General features: G+C 42.6%; 1 protein-coding gene across 8 annotated transcripts in view; it reads left to right on the top strand.

Annotated features, from left to right (window-relative positions):
* The window catches only part of LOC147032428 (corticotropin-releasing hormone receptor 2-like), a 162671-nt gene that overhangs the window by 13067 nt on the left and 135074 nt on the right, over window positions 1–14530 (top strand). For 5 of the 8 annotated variants that reach the window (XM_085870052.1, XM_085870055.1, XM_085870057.1 and 2 more), the window contains exon 2: window positions 9610–9727. In XM_085870052.1, coding sequence (XP_085726178.1) covers window positions 9610–9727 — 118 coding nt within the window. Of the gene's footprint in view, window positions 1–942; window positions 1057–9609; window positions 9728–14530 lie in introns of all 8 variants that reach the window. The other 3 variants (XM_085870050.1, XM_085870049.1, XM_085870051.1) reach the window with 1 other exon arrangement.

The following is a 14530-nucleotide window of genomic DNA, read 5'->3' as shown; positions in this document are numbered from 1 at the left end:
TCCAAAATAAAAAACGTAAATCCCTTGCACCACGTGTGTCACCTTCTGGTAAAAGGCAAATCAGTGAAAATGTAATTACTGGAATCCCATGTAATAACAGATTTGCCTTTCTGGAAGAAGAAAATAATCCAGAAACGTCCACTTGTTCAAACATTAATTATCAATGAAACATTCGTATCAAACTTGCCAATCCCAATCAGCGTCTCCAACCCCACAGAGAGCGTCCGCTCGCACAAGGACGTTCCTAATGTAGACTGCTCTCATATCCAACAGTCACAGGAGGAAGAGAAACTTTTACAGTCTCTCTCTAACAAAACAATAAATGAAACAACTAAGAACACTGAGGAAACGAGGTTTAATAGTTTAAATCCTCCAATGGAGAGTGACACTCATGACCCGAGCACCGTGGCCGTGTCACCGACAAGCTTGGAGTCCACTCTCTTACACTCCGAAGAATCCCCACGCTTAAATCTGACACATAAGGCCGCCGAAGAAGTTTGTTTCATTGAAACCGAGCAATCATGTGATGCTCACAATGAAACTGAAACACCAATCGATTCCCCATGTGAGGAATCTGATGATGAAAGTCAAGACGACTCCTCTCAGATTCTAAAGGCTGAAAGCAGACCTTCGGATGACGAGGTTCAGAACTTCTTGAGGGATTCTTATCGTAAGAGAAATATTTAACTGAAAGATCATTTCCCTGATCTTCCGGTGTTAATTACGAAATTGAAAGAAATTGTGCGTAACCCTGTCACCCCAAACTTCACTGAGGCTCAGAAGCACAGGTTAAAAAAAAATGATCCAGAAAGCTCGACAGGAGCTTCTTCAGTTAGGTCCTTATGGTGTGTTTCTCTTATCTATTTCTTTTTCTTCTTTACCTTTCTAAGCACATGAATGTCAATTTCGGAAGTCGAAACATTAATGGTGGTTCTCGTTTAGAACACAAAGTTCAGGTAAAAGACCTGACTCGGCGTTTGCACCTGGACGTCTTGTTATTGCAAGAGACGCATGGAGATCTGACTGCCCAAGCCCAATGGAGAAGGCTCATGAAGGGTCAGTGGTTCTTCAGTGATATAAATTCCTTCACTGCCGGGATTGCTTTCTTTGTGTCTCCTTCATTAACGCTCTCGCAAGTTCATTTTAATGAAATAATTCCTGGACGTCTGGCTTGCCTTCAGTTCATTGCCAACAATCAAATCTTTATTTTTGTAAACATTTATGCCCCCAATTAGAATGCTGAAAAGTATAACTTCTTCCTTAAACAAGAGGCCTTTCTAAGCACAATTGACTTGAACTGTTGTTTCATACTGAGTGGTGACTTCAACTGTACCCTTGACCCTGCTTTAGACAGAAACAGTGTGGAGCCACATCCAAAATCTGCCAAAACTTTGGAAAAAATTATAAAAACTGTGGGACTCATGGATGTTTGGCGTCTCCAACACTCCAGACAACGTCAATTCACCTGGTTAAGATGTGTGTCCCAGAGACACTCTCGCCTGGTTAGACAGAATTTATGTCAATGCTACAATGCTTGATAAGATATTAAAATCTGTTATCGTGCCTTCTCTTTTCTCTGATCATCAGGTGACAACATTCTCCTTTAAGCTTGCTCTGCAGCAACACGGCAGTCCGTATTGGAAGTTTAACGTCATGTTTCTTGAGAATGTTACTTTTTGTGAAGCCTTTAGGGTGTTTTGGAATAGCCTCATCGAACGAAAGAATAGTTTAAGTAGCCCTAGATTATGGTGGGACTACGCAAAGGCACAGATTGCCGTCTTTTGCCAACAGTTTAATCACTTCTCATCTTTTAGTGCAAAAAAGGAAAGGATTGTACTCGAAAAAGAAATACTGAAATTACAATCTGATGTTGCAAACAACCCCAGTACAACAAATAACCATCTGTTACTGGAAAAATAGGCCCTTTTAAATGATATTGTTGACTATCAAGTGAAAGGTGCTATGATCTGATTACAGATGGATCAGATTTATAATTTGGACTCGCCAACAAAATTTTTATTTCATTTTGATAAAAAGATCACCCATCAAAGGCAAGTTGAAACCCCAAGGCTCTCAACTGGGGACATTGTGACATCACAAGATAGCATAAAGAGGGAATTCTATAACTTCTTCTCAGACGTGTTTAAGGCAAATGATGTTGACAATGATGCAATGCAATATTTCACGTCTGATCTACCCACGTTAAGTGCTACTCAAAGGGATCAGCTTGATTCCTCACCTTCCTTGGAAGAACTTACACTCTCACTTGCTTCTCTGCCGACTGGAAAATCTCCTGGACTAGACGGCCTCCCAATCGAGTTTTACAAATACTTTTGGTCCTTATTAGATCCAGAGCTTTTGGAGGTCTTTACTAGTTCTTTACAATGTGGGGATTTGCCAATGAGCTGTCGTGGAGCAGTAATTACTTTATTACCGAAAAAAGGGAACCCTCAGCTCGTTGGCAACTGGCGCCCAATCTCTCTTTTAACTTCTGACTATAAAATATTTTCCAAAGCTCGAGCTCGACGCATCTCCCCCCTTCTAGAATCTTTGATTCAAAGTGATCAGTCCACTGTATTCCTAACAGACAGATACATGATAAAATATTCCTAATAAGAGATCTTTGGGATGTGTGTAAAGCGAAAAATGATAATCTTAGTTTGATTATGCTCGACCAAGAGAAAGCTTTTGACCGTGTTAGTCATGCATATCTTTTCAAGGTTCTCGAGTGTTTTGGACTTGGTCCCAGGTTTACCTCCCTTATAAAACTCTTTTATCATGGCATTTCCTCAGTACTCAGAGTAAACTCTGAACTGACTTCACTTGTAAAGGTTGGAAGGGGTATCCATCAAGGATGTCCTTTTTCTGGCATTTTGTACTCTTACTATCGAGCCTTTCCTCATCAAAGTTCGCAGCTTCTTAACTGGTTACACAAAGCTGCAAGTAAAACCTGTGAAAGTTTCTGCCTATGCTGATGATATTTGTGTCATTGTACGCACAAGCAAGGAGATCAATAAACTGGTGGACTGTTTGAACTATTTTGGTTTAGCTTCTTCAGCTGCAATAAACTGGAACAAGTGCCAGGCACTGTGGATCGGCCCATGCCAGCTGCCCATGCCTGTTCTTCTGGAACGTCTCACCTGGTCGAACAACGGAATGAAGTACCTTAGCATTTTCATCGGTGATGCAGCAACACAAGCAAAGAATTGGGAGGGTCTCGCTGAAGCCCTCAAACAAAAGCTGCTGAAATGGAAAGGCTTACTGACTTTGCTCTCTTATCGAGGCCGAGTCCTGGTCATCAACAACTTAGCAGCATCTCTATTGTGGCACAGGATCAAAGCCATACCACCTCCTGAACATTTTTTGTTGAACATACAGAAAACCTTAAATTTTTTCTGGAGTGGAAAACCCTGGCTTCGTCCACAGATCCTGAATCTTCCATTGGAGGAAGGTGGACAGGGTCTTGTGGACATTGCGTGCAGGGCAATGGCCTTTGGCGTCGCCTCAATCTGGCAGCATCTCTACGGTCCGTCGGACTTAGTCTGGAGGTCCGCCGCCCTTCTCATCCTTCGTCAAGCTGGTATGCTTGACTTTTCATCAGGATTATTTTTAATGAATACTAGCATAACCCACGCTCTGCGCGACATGTTGGGGTGGGTGTGTTTGAGAAAGGAACTGATGCAGAGTATCAGTAGTAATTTTACTTAAATGCAGTAAGTGGAATACAATTTCACTGTTTCAGAACCATTTTATTTACCTTTTTTGTACTATGCACCTCATATGGTCTTTGAGATAATGTAAGCCGAATATCACGTTACTCAAGCGCAGAACAAAGTCGAAGATAGCGCGACACGAAACCACAAACTCGGAAATAATATATAAGATGAAATGTATTGATTTGTCCTTGCTTCCATCTTTTTATAATAGCATTTTAAATGCTTGGCATGTTTTTATAGTTGACCATGTTTATCTTTCCTACACCAAAGATATGTTTTTGAACGAACCTCTGTTTCACAACTCTCTTTTTAAAAGAATAAGAAGGAGCGTTCTTTTATCGATTATTTTATTCAGAACGGTGTCCATTGCGTTTCTGATGTAATGATTGACAACACGAGATGGTTGAGTGCTGTAGCACTAGCAACCAAGGTTGGCATACGGTCCTTCCGCCAAGTATCTTTTTTATTCTGTGAAGTACTTCAGGTGTACCAGAGAGTTAAGGTACACTGGGAGAGATCTCCTCGCACTGGTGATGGCTCAACTGTTCGCGAATCAAATCCTCTCTTCCCAAATCTCGTACTCACTCCCACTGTCATGATTTCCGGTTCAATTGTTAAACATTTTCCAACAATACATTTTGGAATCACACCACAAGTAGGTCTGAGAAAACGTCACATATATCAGGCCTGTGTGAAAGCAATTCGACCTTCTTTAGGAACCTGGCAGTCAAGGAAGTGGCACAACCACTTGCCTCCAGAATACCACTTCCAACCTAACTGGAAAGCCTTTTCCATGTTCTTATCCCAAAGAAAACTGCTGACCTGTCTTGGAGGCTGGCACATTGGGTATTACCAACCAATAAACTCCTGCATGTTTTTTCTCTTGAAATACCTGACCAATGTCCCTTCTGTGGAACTCTCGAGACCTTGTCACATGCTTATGTTGAATGTGCACGCTTGATCCCTTTGTTTGGTTTGCTTTGTGAATTGTGCTCCAAGCTTTCTTTGAAGTTCACTTTAAAAGTTTTTATTTTTGGCTTTGAATCCAAAACACATCCACTGGAAGTGATTTTGGCCAATTTTCTCATTGCCACTGCAAAGAAGTCAATTTATCGCACAAGGAAAGCAAAAATTGAAAATATTTCAGGGTGTGCTGATAACCTTCTGGCCTTGTATCAAGGAATCGTTTTTGCCCGTATTAAAATGGAATTTTCTTTTTACACCTTCATAAACAAAATGTGCATTTTTAAAAGTGTGTGGGCTCTAAATGATGCACTTTGTACTGTTCAAAATGGTCTATTGATTACAGACTGATCACTTTTGCTCTCATGATGTAATGGTTGTGTTCCTGAATGCAAATGCCACTCACATAAATAAAGGAACACAATAAAATATACATGTATGAGAGGTGTCGTGTTCGTTACACTTGTGGCAGCAGTGGATATAACACACACACACACACACACACACACACACACACACACACACACACACGCACACACACACACACACGCGCACACCCCCACACGCACGCACACACACGCACACACACACACATACTGGAAGTAAACTTACACATGTAATTCTGACAATTCCTAACCCCCCTACCCACTAAAATTCATCACCCCTTCTCCCCCAAAGCCTTAACTTCCCCCTCCCAAGTTTATCCTCCTCTTTGCTCTTCTCCCCCCTCACCCACAGCCCCAAGTCCTCATCCTTATGTCTTTCACATCCCACAAGTTCCACACTGTATAAGTGCCTAAGCCTTGTTGATGGATGAGAAGTGCTGGGTTCGTTTTGCAGGACACTCAATTTAGGGTCCATAACTGACTTCAAAAAACGCAATTTCAGTGCATTTCGTCCTTGTCACACACCAAAATATAATAGGCTTATTCCATTCACGTATGTAATGCCCACTTGGCTCAAGTTTATGTAGAGAGGATGAACTTTTAACGTCCAATGGAGGGACGGCACACATTGATGAATCACCATGCCTGGGAAACACCGGGATGACAGTTTATAGCTGGGTGGAGATCTGAACCCAGGCGAGACAGCTTAGAGGTGAGTGGGCATAACAAATGGGGTTATGTATCGAATTAAGGTCGCAATTGCACCGTTAGGCTATCGGTGGCAATATCGCACTTGAAGTCATGGCTGGGAGAAATGACATATGAGGCCCCAATATATGTTATAGACAATCCATATGCACAATCTTATGGCTAGAAAAATTGGACAGGCAATGGGATACATCATTCATGTGTAAAGACTCATTTAAGCACCTTTCCAAGAGGCCAAGCGACTATTTAAAAAAGGTAATCATACGTTGGTAAGAATCGACAGAATAGTTTGTGGCTATAATAATTTTTACTTCTATTCGGTACTGTGCCCAACAAAAATGCCATGCCAAACTATTTATATGCACCTGAACACAGTTCGTCCAAGGCGGAAATCCCCCTCGGAGAGGCGGCGAGTTAGGTCGCTACAACCTCCGTAGTGTGACCCTCAGTCGCCTGACAGGTTTGGTTGAGAATGGTTAAGTAATAGCCAAATGTATCACAGGTCAGACAGACACCAAATTGCGTATGATATTGTTACGTTTGAGGGGGGGTATGCATTCAAAGGGTAATTAGGATGTTTAATTAGGTATGCCATGCTGTTCGAGTTTACCAGGATCTCGATGTAATAAGTAGCGATTCAGTGGTGATAAGTTGTCTAGTAAATATTCATTTCTTCAAGGGGGAAATGATAAATGTCACGTAATTAGATAGGGACACGGGATAGGGTAAGTGTGTCTGCGTAAACCCCTTTTGGTATTCTCTGAAGACTGGCCGTGACGTCACAGGACAGTGCAGCGGATGGCTCCGCCCCGTGATCACGATTGGCGGAAGGCGATGGCGGTGGGCCAATAAACGGCTCGATTGGGAGTGACGAGGACGAAGGATAAAAAGGTTCTGTTCGGGGTCGAAAAGGAAGAAGAAGAAGATTGCAACCAGAACGCTCGTGTTTTTTTGGTGTGGAACCTGTGGCGGCAGAGAGCGTCCTGGTTGCTGTGCTGAGTCGATCGTGCTCTTGATCGTGTCTGGGAGCCTTGCCGAGCCTCGTGCCTCGCTTTGGTTGGCTCTGGGGTTCTGCTGACTCGGAGTGCGGGGTCGGGCGGCGGGCGGACCTGCCTCCCTCTCCTGCTCGCGGCTTGGCGCGGGAGCTGGTTCCCTGGCGGCTGTGGGCGGACTTGGGCCAGGACCAGGAGGTCGACAGCACCACGGTTTCTCCTGCCCCCCCCCCTGGCGAGAGCAAGGCCGGCTCGTCCGGCGCCGATCCAGGGACAGTTGCGTCCAGACCACGGTCCAGCCTGACCACCAGAGATAGCTACGTTGTGTGTGTGTGTGTGTGTGTGTGTGTGTGTGTGTGTGTGTGTGTGTGTGTGTGTGTGTGTGTGTGTGTGTGTGTGTGTGTGTGTGTGTGTCTGCTTGGCGCCTTAGAGGGATTGAGAACTGTATATTCATTGGAATTGTCTGTGTTTTTCCCCACGCCCGATCCCACACCATCCCGTCGAATCGCCCCGGATCCCTCTTCTTGCCGAGTCTTGTTATTTCTAGTAATAATAAAAAAGGAATAAACATCATCAACTCAGTGAAAAGTGACTCGTGCCACCTTCCTCGTTCCGTTTGCAGTAGAGCGATTAGAACCGCCATGTTTGGGTTATAAACAAATAAATCGCCTCCATCGTTTCGGCTCATTCTACGTTGGCGGGACTGTTCAAGTCCCGTGGACGTCACAATATATAATAGGCTAATGCGGTTTGTTTGTCTGTCTGTCCGGCCATGAAACATGGAAATGCTCCTCAGAGAGAAAAAATCTCATGCGTGTCCGAAGGAAGCGGTTCAGTTTGGCATTTTAACATGAAATGGGCAAAGCCTAGAAACGAATGAAACCCATTAGAATTACCCTTTAGAAACCATGAGAATTACCCTTTCATAGAACCCATTAGAAATACCCTTTAGAACCCATTATAATTACCCTTTAGGACCCATTAGAATTACCCTTTGAGTCACCGTGTGTCTCGAGTGGTGGCCCGCCTCCCATGTGCTGGTCTACTGCTTGCAGTGACCAGCCCATAGTATGGCCTGGCTCGTAGGGCTGGGTCCTTCCTTTGGGAGGCGTGGTACTACTACCACTGCCTCCTAGAAGGGGGTCACCTGAAGACACAGGTCTTCCTCCTCCCTCTGTAAACATCTCTGCAGTGCTTGCGCAACACTGCGGCATGGCTCCTCCAGGGGGTCCAGCGCAACCAGTGAAGGGTATTCTGCCAGCGGCCCTGGGCCCCTGACCTGGTTCGGACTAGCCGTACGTCGTTAACCGCTAAGCCGTTGCGAGCTAAACGCCACCGTCTCAGTAATTTAATTGAGCACCATGCCCCACACTCTTCTGGGCAGATGGTTTTGTCCATCATGCCAGTTGTGCAGGTCCGATGGACTGGACCTTTAAGCCGGTTTGGCAATTCCAGCATGGCATTTGAATGTTTCTTGAGTGGGCCGCTACTTGGGGAGAGTAGCCCACAGTCTCACGCTGTGGGTGTCCACTCCGGTGGTCTGGAGTTTCAGTCCATCGCTGATGCGTCATGATGGTCAATGCCTGACACGTGGTTGGTGGGTGGGAGATCGGGAGGGGGGGGGGACAATGGGCCAAGCAGTTAAACCCTGGCAGGGTAGGTGTCAAACCAGTGCTGACCCCTCCCCATGGCTCCACCTTGCGGACCCATGACAACCCTTTAGAACCCTATAGAATTACCCTTTATAATCCATTAGAATTACCCTTTATTAGAATTACCCTTTATAATCCATTAGAATTACCCTTTATTAGAATTACCCTTTATTAGAATTACCCTTTATTAGAATTACCCTTTATTAGAATTACCCTTTATTAGAATTACCCTTTATAATCCATTAGAATTACCCTTTATAATTGCCCTTTAGAACTCTTTGGAATTACCCTTCATTACCCTTTTGAATTACTCCTTGGAACCCTTTTGAATTACCCCTTATAACCCTTTTGAATTAAATACAGTGACTTAGAAAGGTTCTTCATCTTCATTTTTGATGGACGGATGGAAGGAAGGAAGGACATCCCCAAACATTGAAGTGGCTTCACCGCTTGAAAATTGAACCCAGGTGGTGTGTAGGCAACAGACTGCTGCCTCGATCATTCCTGAAAAAAGTGCTTTTCTTTTCTGTTTAGAAATATGCTGCAATAGCGATATCTTTCCTGTTAGGAAATATGACAATTTGGAATTTGCTATTAGATACACCATATAATAGGATAATGTTTGTCTGCTCCTCCTGAAACATGAAAATGCTCCTCAGAGAGAGAAAAAAAATTCAGTGAATGCGACTTCAGATGAATCCTAACCTATAGGAAAATTATAATTTTACCATTAATGGACGTCCACAACCATCCTTGACCATGTTGTGGAATGTCGGCCGAGGCTCTCACTTTTTCACCTTTCTTCGCTTTTAAATTCATTTTCTCTGCAACCGCTTGAGCGATTTACATGAGTCTTTCAACATTTGAGCGCCTACTCATTGATAATTTATTTAAACAAAGTTGCATGATGATTGGATGGAAAATGCGGCCGGCATTCCAAAAAGTCTGTTTTCTGGAGGCACGGGTTGCAAGGTGCTTCACATATGAGGAGAAAAACAAAGCTGTACACAAGAGATTACATCTTCATACATATGAAGTGCAGATCATGCAATATTTAGAACTGAGAACCTCCCTATTAGATGGATTGGACATGGTAGTAATATTGATGATGACAACAAACATTGAACATCGTGCTGAACAAATTCAATGCAATCAATTCAGTGCATAATTTGATCTGTGTACTGTGTGACAGGAGCATCCGTTGTCTAAGAAACACGATCCATTGGAACTTTGTGACAACCTTCATCCTAAGAAACACAATGTACTTCCTCCTTCCACTCATTGATGTGAACACACAGCTTGCAAACGAGGTATGGGCTCTTTGGGAAGTGTGAATGTTGTTCGATTATTATACGTTTAACAAGCACATCACCTGTAGCTGTCTCATTCGTGATATTATGGCTTATGAGGTAAATAATTTGTTGTTGTTGCACACATAATGTACTTGAAGACTTCCAGTTTTTCATCGAGCTTCGTTGCTCTAGTGAAATGACCAACTTCAATCTGATGAGTCCTCTATTATCCTACTTGCCCTCCACTACCCCTCCCAATATAACTATTTTTGGCATATTTTTCTCATAATATGTATTATCATTGAGCTTTCATTGGATGTAAGTCATGCAGTATCCTCAGGGTGGATTCAATCAGTTCTAGGACCATTATAAGTCATCACTTACATCAGTGATTTGGATAGTCTGATTAAGAATCGGCTTTCCAAATTTGCAGATGTCGCTAATCTTGTAGGTACAGGTAGATAGCAGAGTGGGGGTGATCAGATATGGGAAAGTCTTGATACTTTAACAGATTGTCGAGAAGATTGGCAGATGTAGTTTATCATAAAGAAATGTAAATTGCTGGGGATGGGTAAGAATAATGACTATCGGGATTACATGATGCAAGGGGCAGTCTTGGAGCGTGTGACACAGACGAAGGATCTGACAATGACGGAATTGATCTGACAGTGACGGCACTACTGAATTTAACTTCATAAACTGTTCGATTGAGTTTATGTGGGGTAGATGTAGCACAGGCTTGATGGGGCAAGTAACAAGACCAGGAGGCACAGTTTCAGAGTTAAGAAGAAAAAAAAGGTTAGGACTGCTGTAAGGCAGGGGACTTTCACTCAGAGAATAGTAAATGCATGACATGTACTAGTTTCCCAGGAAATGTGGTGTCAGAAGAAACAGAAGATATATTTAAATATGAATTATATAGGAACCTAGAAGTATTGGAGGATATATTTGTACATGGACTTTGGCAGGAATGGTAAGTAACTGAGGTATCAATGGGTGATTGCATACTTGTGTCATAATTACAATATCTGTGAGGGTCTTGTTAAAAGGTGAACATGCTCTATGTTTGTTCATTCCTTCCAACCACATTCACTCCACCCCCACCAAAAACTACCTTTCCCCTTTCTTTCAATTTTAAATAATGATGCCATTTTTTGGCATAATATGTTTTTTAGATACCCCACTGTTGTCCTCCTCAATCTTCCAGACCCCTCTGCTACTGAATTTAACTCCATAAACTGTTTGAGTTTACGTGGTGTAGATGTAGCACAGGCTTGATGGAGCAAATGGTCTCCTCCCACCTCCAAGTTCCTTGTGCTTCGATCACAGTTCTTTTCACCGCTAATCCTAATCTTTTAGATGCATTGCCATGGTACATGCTGTTTTGGGGGTATGATATGACCCGGCGTAACCTCAATAAAGTGATAGTAGGGTCATATATTGACTGCCGTGACCACTCAGATCAAAGGAAAGTTTTATGGTGGATTTTGATTCTGTGGAGGACTTAGAAAAATAATAAGCCCCCATGTCCCTCGTGAAAATGTGGGCAAACTTGGCCAGGGGACCAAATCCAAGATGGCCACTGCCCACATGAATAAAAAGTATAATATGGTCTAAATTTTGAACCAATAGACATAGAAACACGTTTGATGGTTCATTTTGTAGTGCTTTGAGGAAGGGAAATGCAATGGAAGACTCATTTTGATGTGAAGGTAAAATTAAAGGTGAAAATACATAATTGGTTCAAACAAATGAGTTTTGGTTTGTAAAACGCATTTCTTTCTTTGAACGCCATATTTTTTGCTTCAACTTACATGTATAGTATGGCCTAAAATGTTATAAATTATGTTGTCAGACTAACAAGCTTAATTATGCAGCCACACTAATGACCTGTGATTCCATCCATTACATGTGAGAATCACTATCTGACTCTGACTCTGAGGAAAACTCATCACGAGTTGAGCGGGAGTGGTCAGAGTCAGATGATTCAGCATTCTCAGACACCTCCATTGGTGCCAATGTGACGGGTCGAGCAGGTTTTGTGCATCGTACCGGGAGACATCTGCCATTCACGAGGTGATGGGTGCACTTTCCAAAGGAATTTCTTCTGTATGAAGGCCAAGTATTAAGCACGCACAATGTTTATCAAGGAGTCTTGATCAGGTGCGAGGCGCATTGTTGTCTTGTTCTTCAAATTCTTCCCCTTAACCGCTCTTGCCTCTGCTGCAGTTAAACTCTTTCTTTTTCTCAGAGTAAGTATATTGGATGACAAACTGAACCATGTCTGAGACCGCAGCATCTGTGGCAGGTAAACTTTCCCCACACTTCTGCAAAAGACAAAGTGGCTCTTTGTTGCCTGCATTTTATTCATCGATTGTCTTTTTACCATAACCATAGAAGCCATAATTGCTGTCGCTTCCGGTGAGCACCATTTCCAGGAAACTGAACCGAGATATTCGCCACATCGGACTGATCCAATTGTGCGGACAATTCATTGAAGAATGTGCTCAGATCTTTGTCTGCCTCAAACTGAGCACGACGAGCCACCAGGTCATCTTGGGAAGACATCAATGGAGTTCTTATCTGATCCCGATCCAGACATATATTTTCGGACAGCTGCAAATCTTCCAGGCGTCTCTTCAGTAAATGGTGCATGAGTGCCTCATACATGAGACGCGAGCATCAAATTGCACAGTTGTATTGTTTTCTCTTAACAGCTTGATTGACGGAAGCCTTTGCGATAACTCCAGTCGCTACCAGGACATCTGAGAGGTCAGAACCTTTGAAACGTTTGTAAATTGCATTGATAAAAATCATGTGAATATGGAACGGTCCCATACAGGTTATCCATCCATCCATCCATCCATCCATTGGGACCATACTCTGTGCAGAGCGTTGGTGCTACCTAAGCAGTCTCCTAGGTTATTGTATTGGACACGATCCTGGACGGGTCGCCACTCCGACACAATGTACCAGCATGCTGGCACTCATTTTTGCCAACCTCCGAAGGATGACAGGCAGAGTCAACCCCACCTGGTATTAATTCAACAGCTGAGTGGGATTTGAACTCAGGATCCTCAGATTCCATCACCACCACCCTAACCATTTAGCCAACACCAGGCACACAGGGTACGATTTTACTAAACTTGTGTTCTCAGATGGATGTAAACCGGCTGATCCCCAACCAAGAGCACAAACGGCATGTTTTTCTCTGCCATGGCAATTGTGAGTTTCCACATCACATCATTCAACACTGTCTTGGTTGATGGATCTGGAAATATCATAATGGTATTTTTAGGCAGCAATTATGTATTTTCACTTTTAATTATACCTTGAAAAATCAAAATGAGTCTTCCATTTGCATTTCTCGTCGTCAAATCACTACAAAATGACCCATCAAACGTGTTTCTATGTCCATTGGTTCAGAATTTAGAGTTTAGACCGTATTCTATTTTTTCGCGAGTGACATGGGAGCTTACTTTTTTCAAAGTACTGAAATGAATCAAATTCACCAAACTTTTCCATGCTCTGAGTGGTCAGGGCCTACTATGTATGGTCATATCTTGAGTAGGTCAGGGCCTACTCAAGATATGACCCAACTATGAATGGCCAAAATTATTTTCTGTGGTTTTTAAGTTTATAGTATTAAACACAAGTTTTTAATCCCTTTTTTGTGTGTACGGTTCGCCAAAATAAGGCTTTATCTATGATGGTCTCCATCCTTCTTTTCTGTGGAACGTCATTCTGTTACCCTTGCCAGAGGAGGGTATTGCATCTGGGTCTGTTTGTCTGTACATAATGCACCAACACAGACCGCAATTGTTTTTAAACTGAGTACCTCCATGCTGTATGTACAATTAGAATGTGATTAAGTCTATAAATTACGTACGGTACAATAAGAGCGTGAGTATGTCTATAAAGTGCGTGCAATTAGAACGTGAGTACATCTACAAAGTACGTACTATAATACCACAAAAAAGAAGTCCTGGTGAGGGTCGGCAATCTTTGATTGCTCGTTCTAGTTTTTCTATGCAAGATCGAGGCTTGTGAAGTAGGAAGGTGACAGAGGATGAAAAGCAAGCCTGGATTTGCAATGGTCCTGAGGAGCAGAGGCCAGGGGCCCTTCATCTTGGGGAGGCTCTCAAACTTTACCTTTATTACCTCTGCCACCGAAGGTGGATGAAGGTTTTGTTTTTATCCCTGTCTGTCTGTTTGTTACTTGCAAAATCGAAGATTTTTAAAGTGTATTGGTCAGTCGATTTTGTTATTTTGTCTGTTTGTCTGTCTATCGCCCACAGGACACAATTCCAAACCGATCGTCATGAAACTTTCCCAAGTTGTAGAGGTAGTCTCAACTGAGAAGCTTATTTATTTTGAGGTCAAAGATCATCTTGAGGTCAAATTTCTAAAATCGTCATTTTTCATCCGATTGACTGGACATTTCAACAAGTTTTGCAAATTGTGTCACTGGATTGGGAAGCCAAGTATATTTGAGGTCAAAAAGTCAAATGTCAACTCAAGGTCAAACTTCTAAAATCATCAATTTTTATCTGAAAAATCATCAATTTACATCCGATTGCCTTGAAAGTTGAGCAGGATTTCCATAGTCCATCACAGAATTGGGAAAGCAACTACTTTTAAGGTCAAAAGGTCAACTCAAGGTCAAACTTCTAAAATCAATTTCAATCTGAAAAATAATCAATTTTGATCCGATTGACCTGAGCTTTGATTAAGATTGTCAATTTTAATTTTGATGAAATGGACAATTTTATGTATCCTTGGCAACCTTTGGGACGGGGGGGGGGGTGGATTTTGCAAATA

Source organism: Eptatretus burgeri, chromosome 2 (assembly GCF_056783735.1).
Source record: "Eptatretus burgeri isolate ZD-2024b chromosome 2, Ebu_testis_v1, whole genome shotgun sequence".
In the NCBI taxonomy this organism is placed as follows: domain Eukaryota; kingdom Metazoa; phylum Chordata; class Myxini; order Myxiniformes; family Myxinidae; genus Eptatretus; species Eptatretus burgeri.
This window is presented reverse-complemented; position numbering and strand designations above follow the sequence as displayed.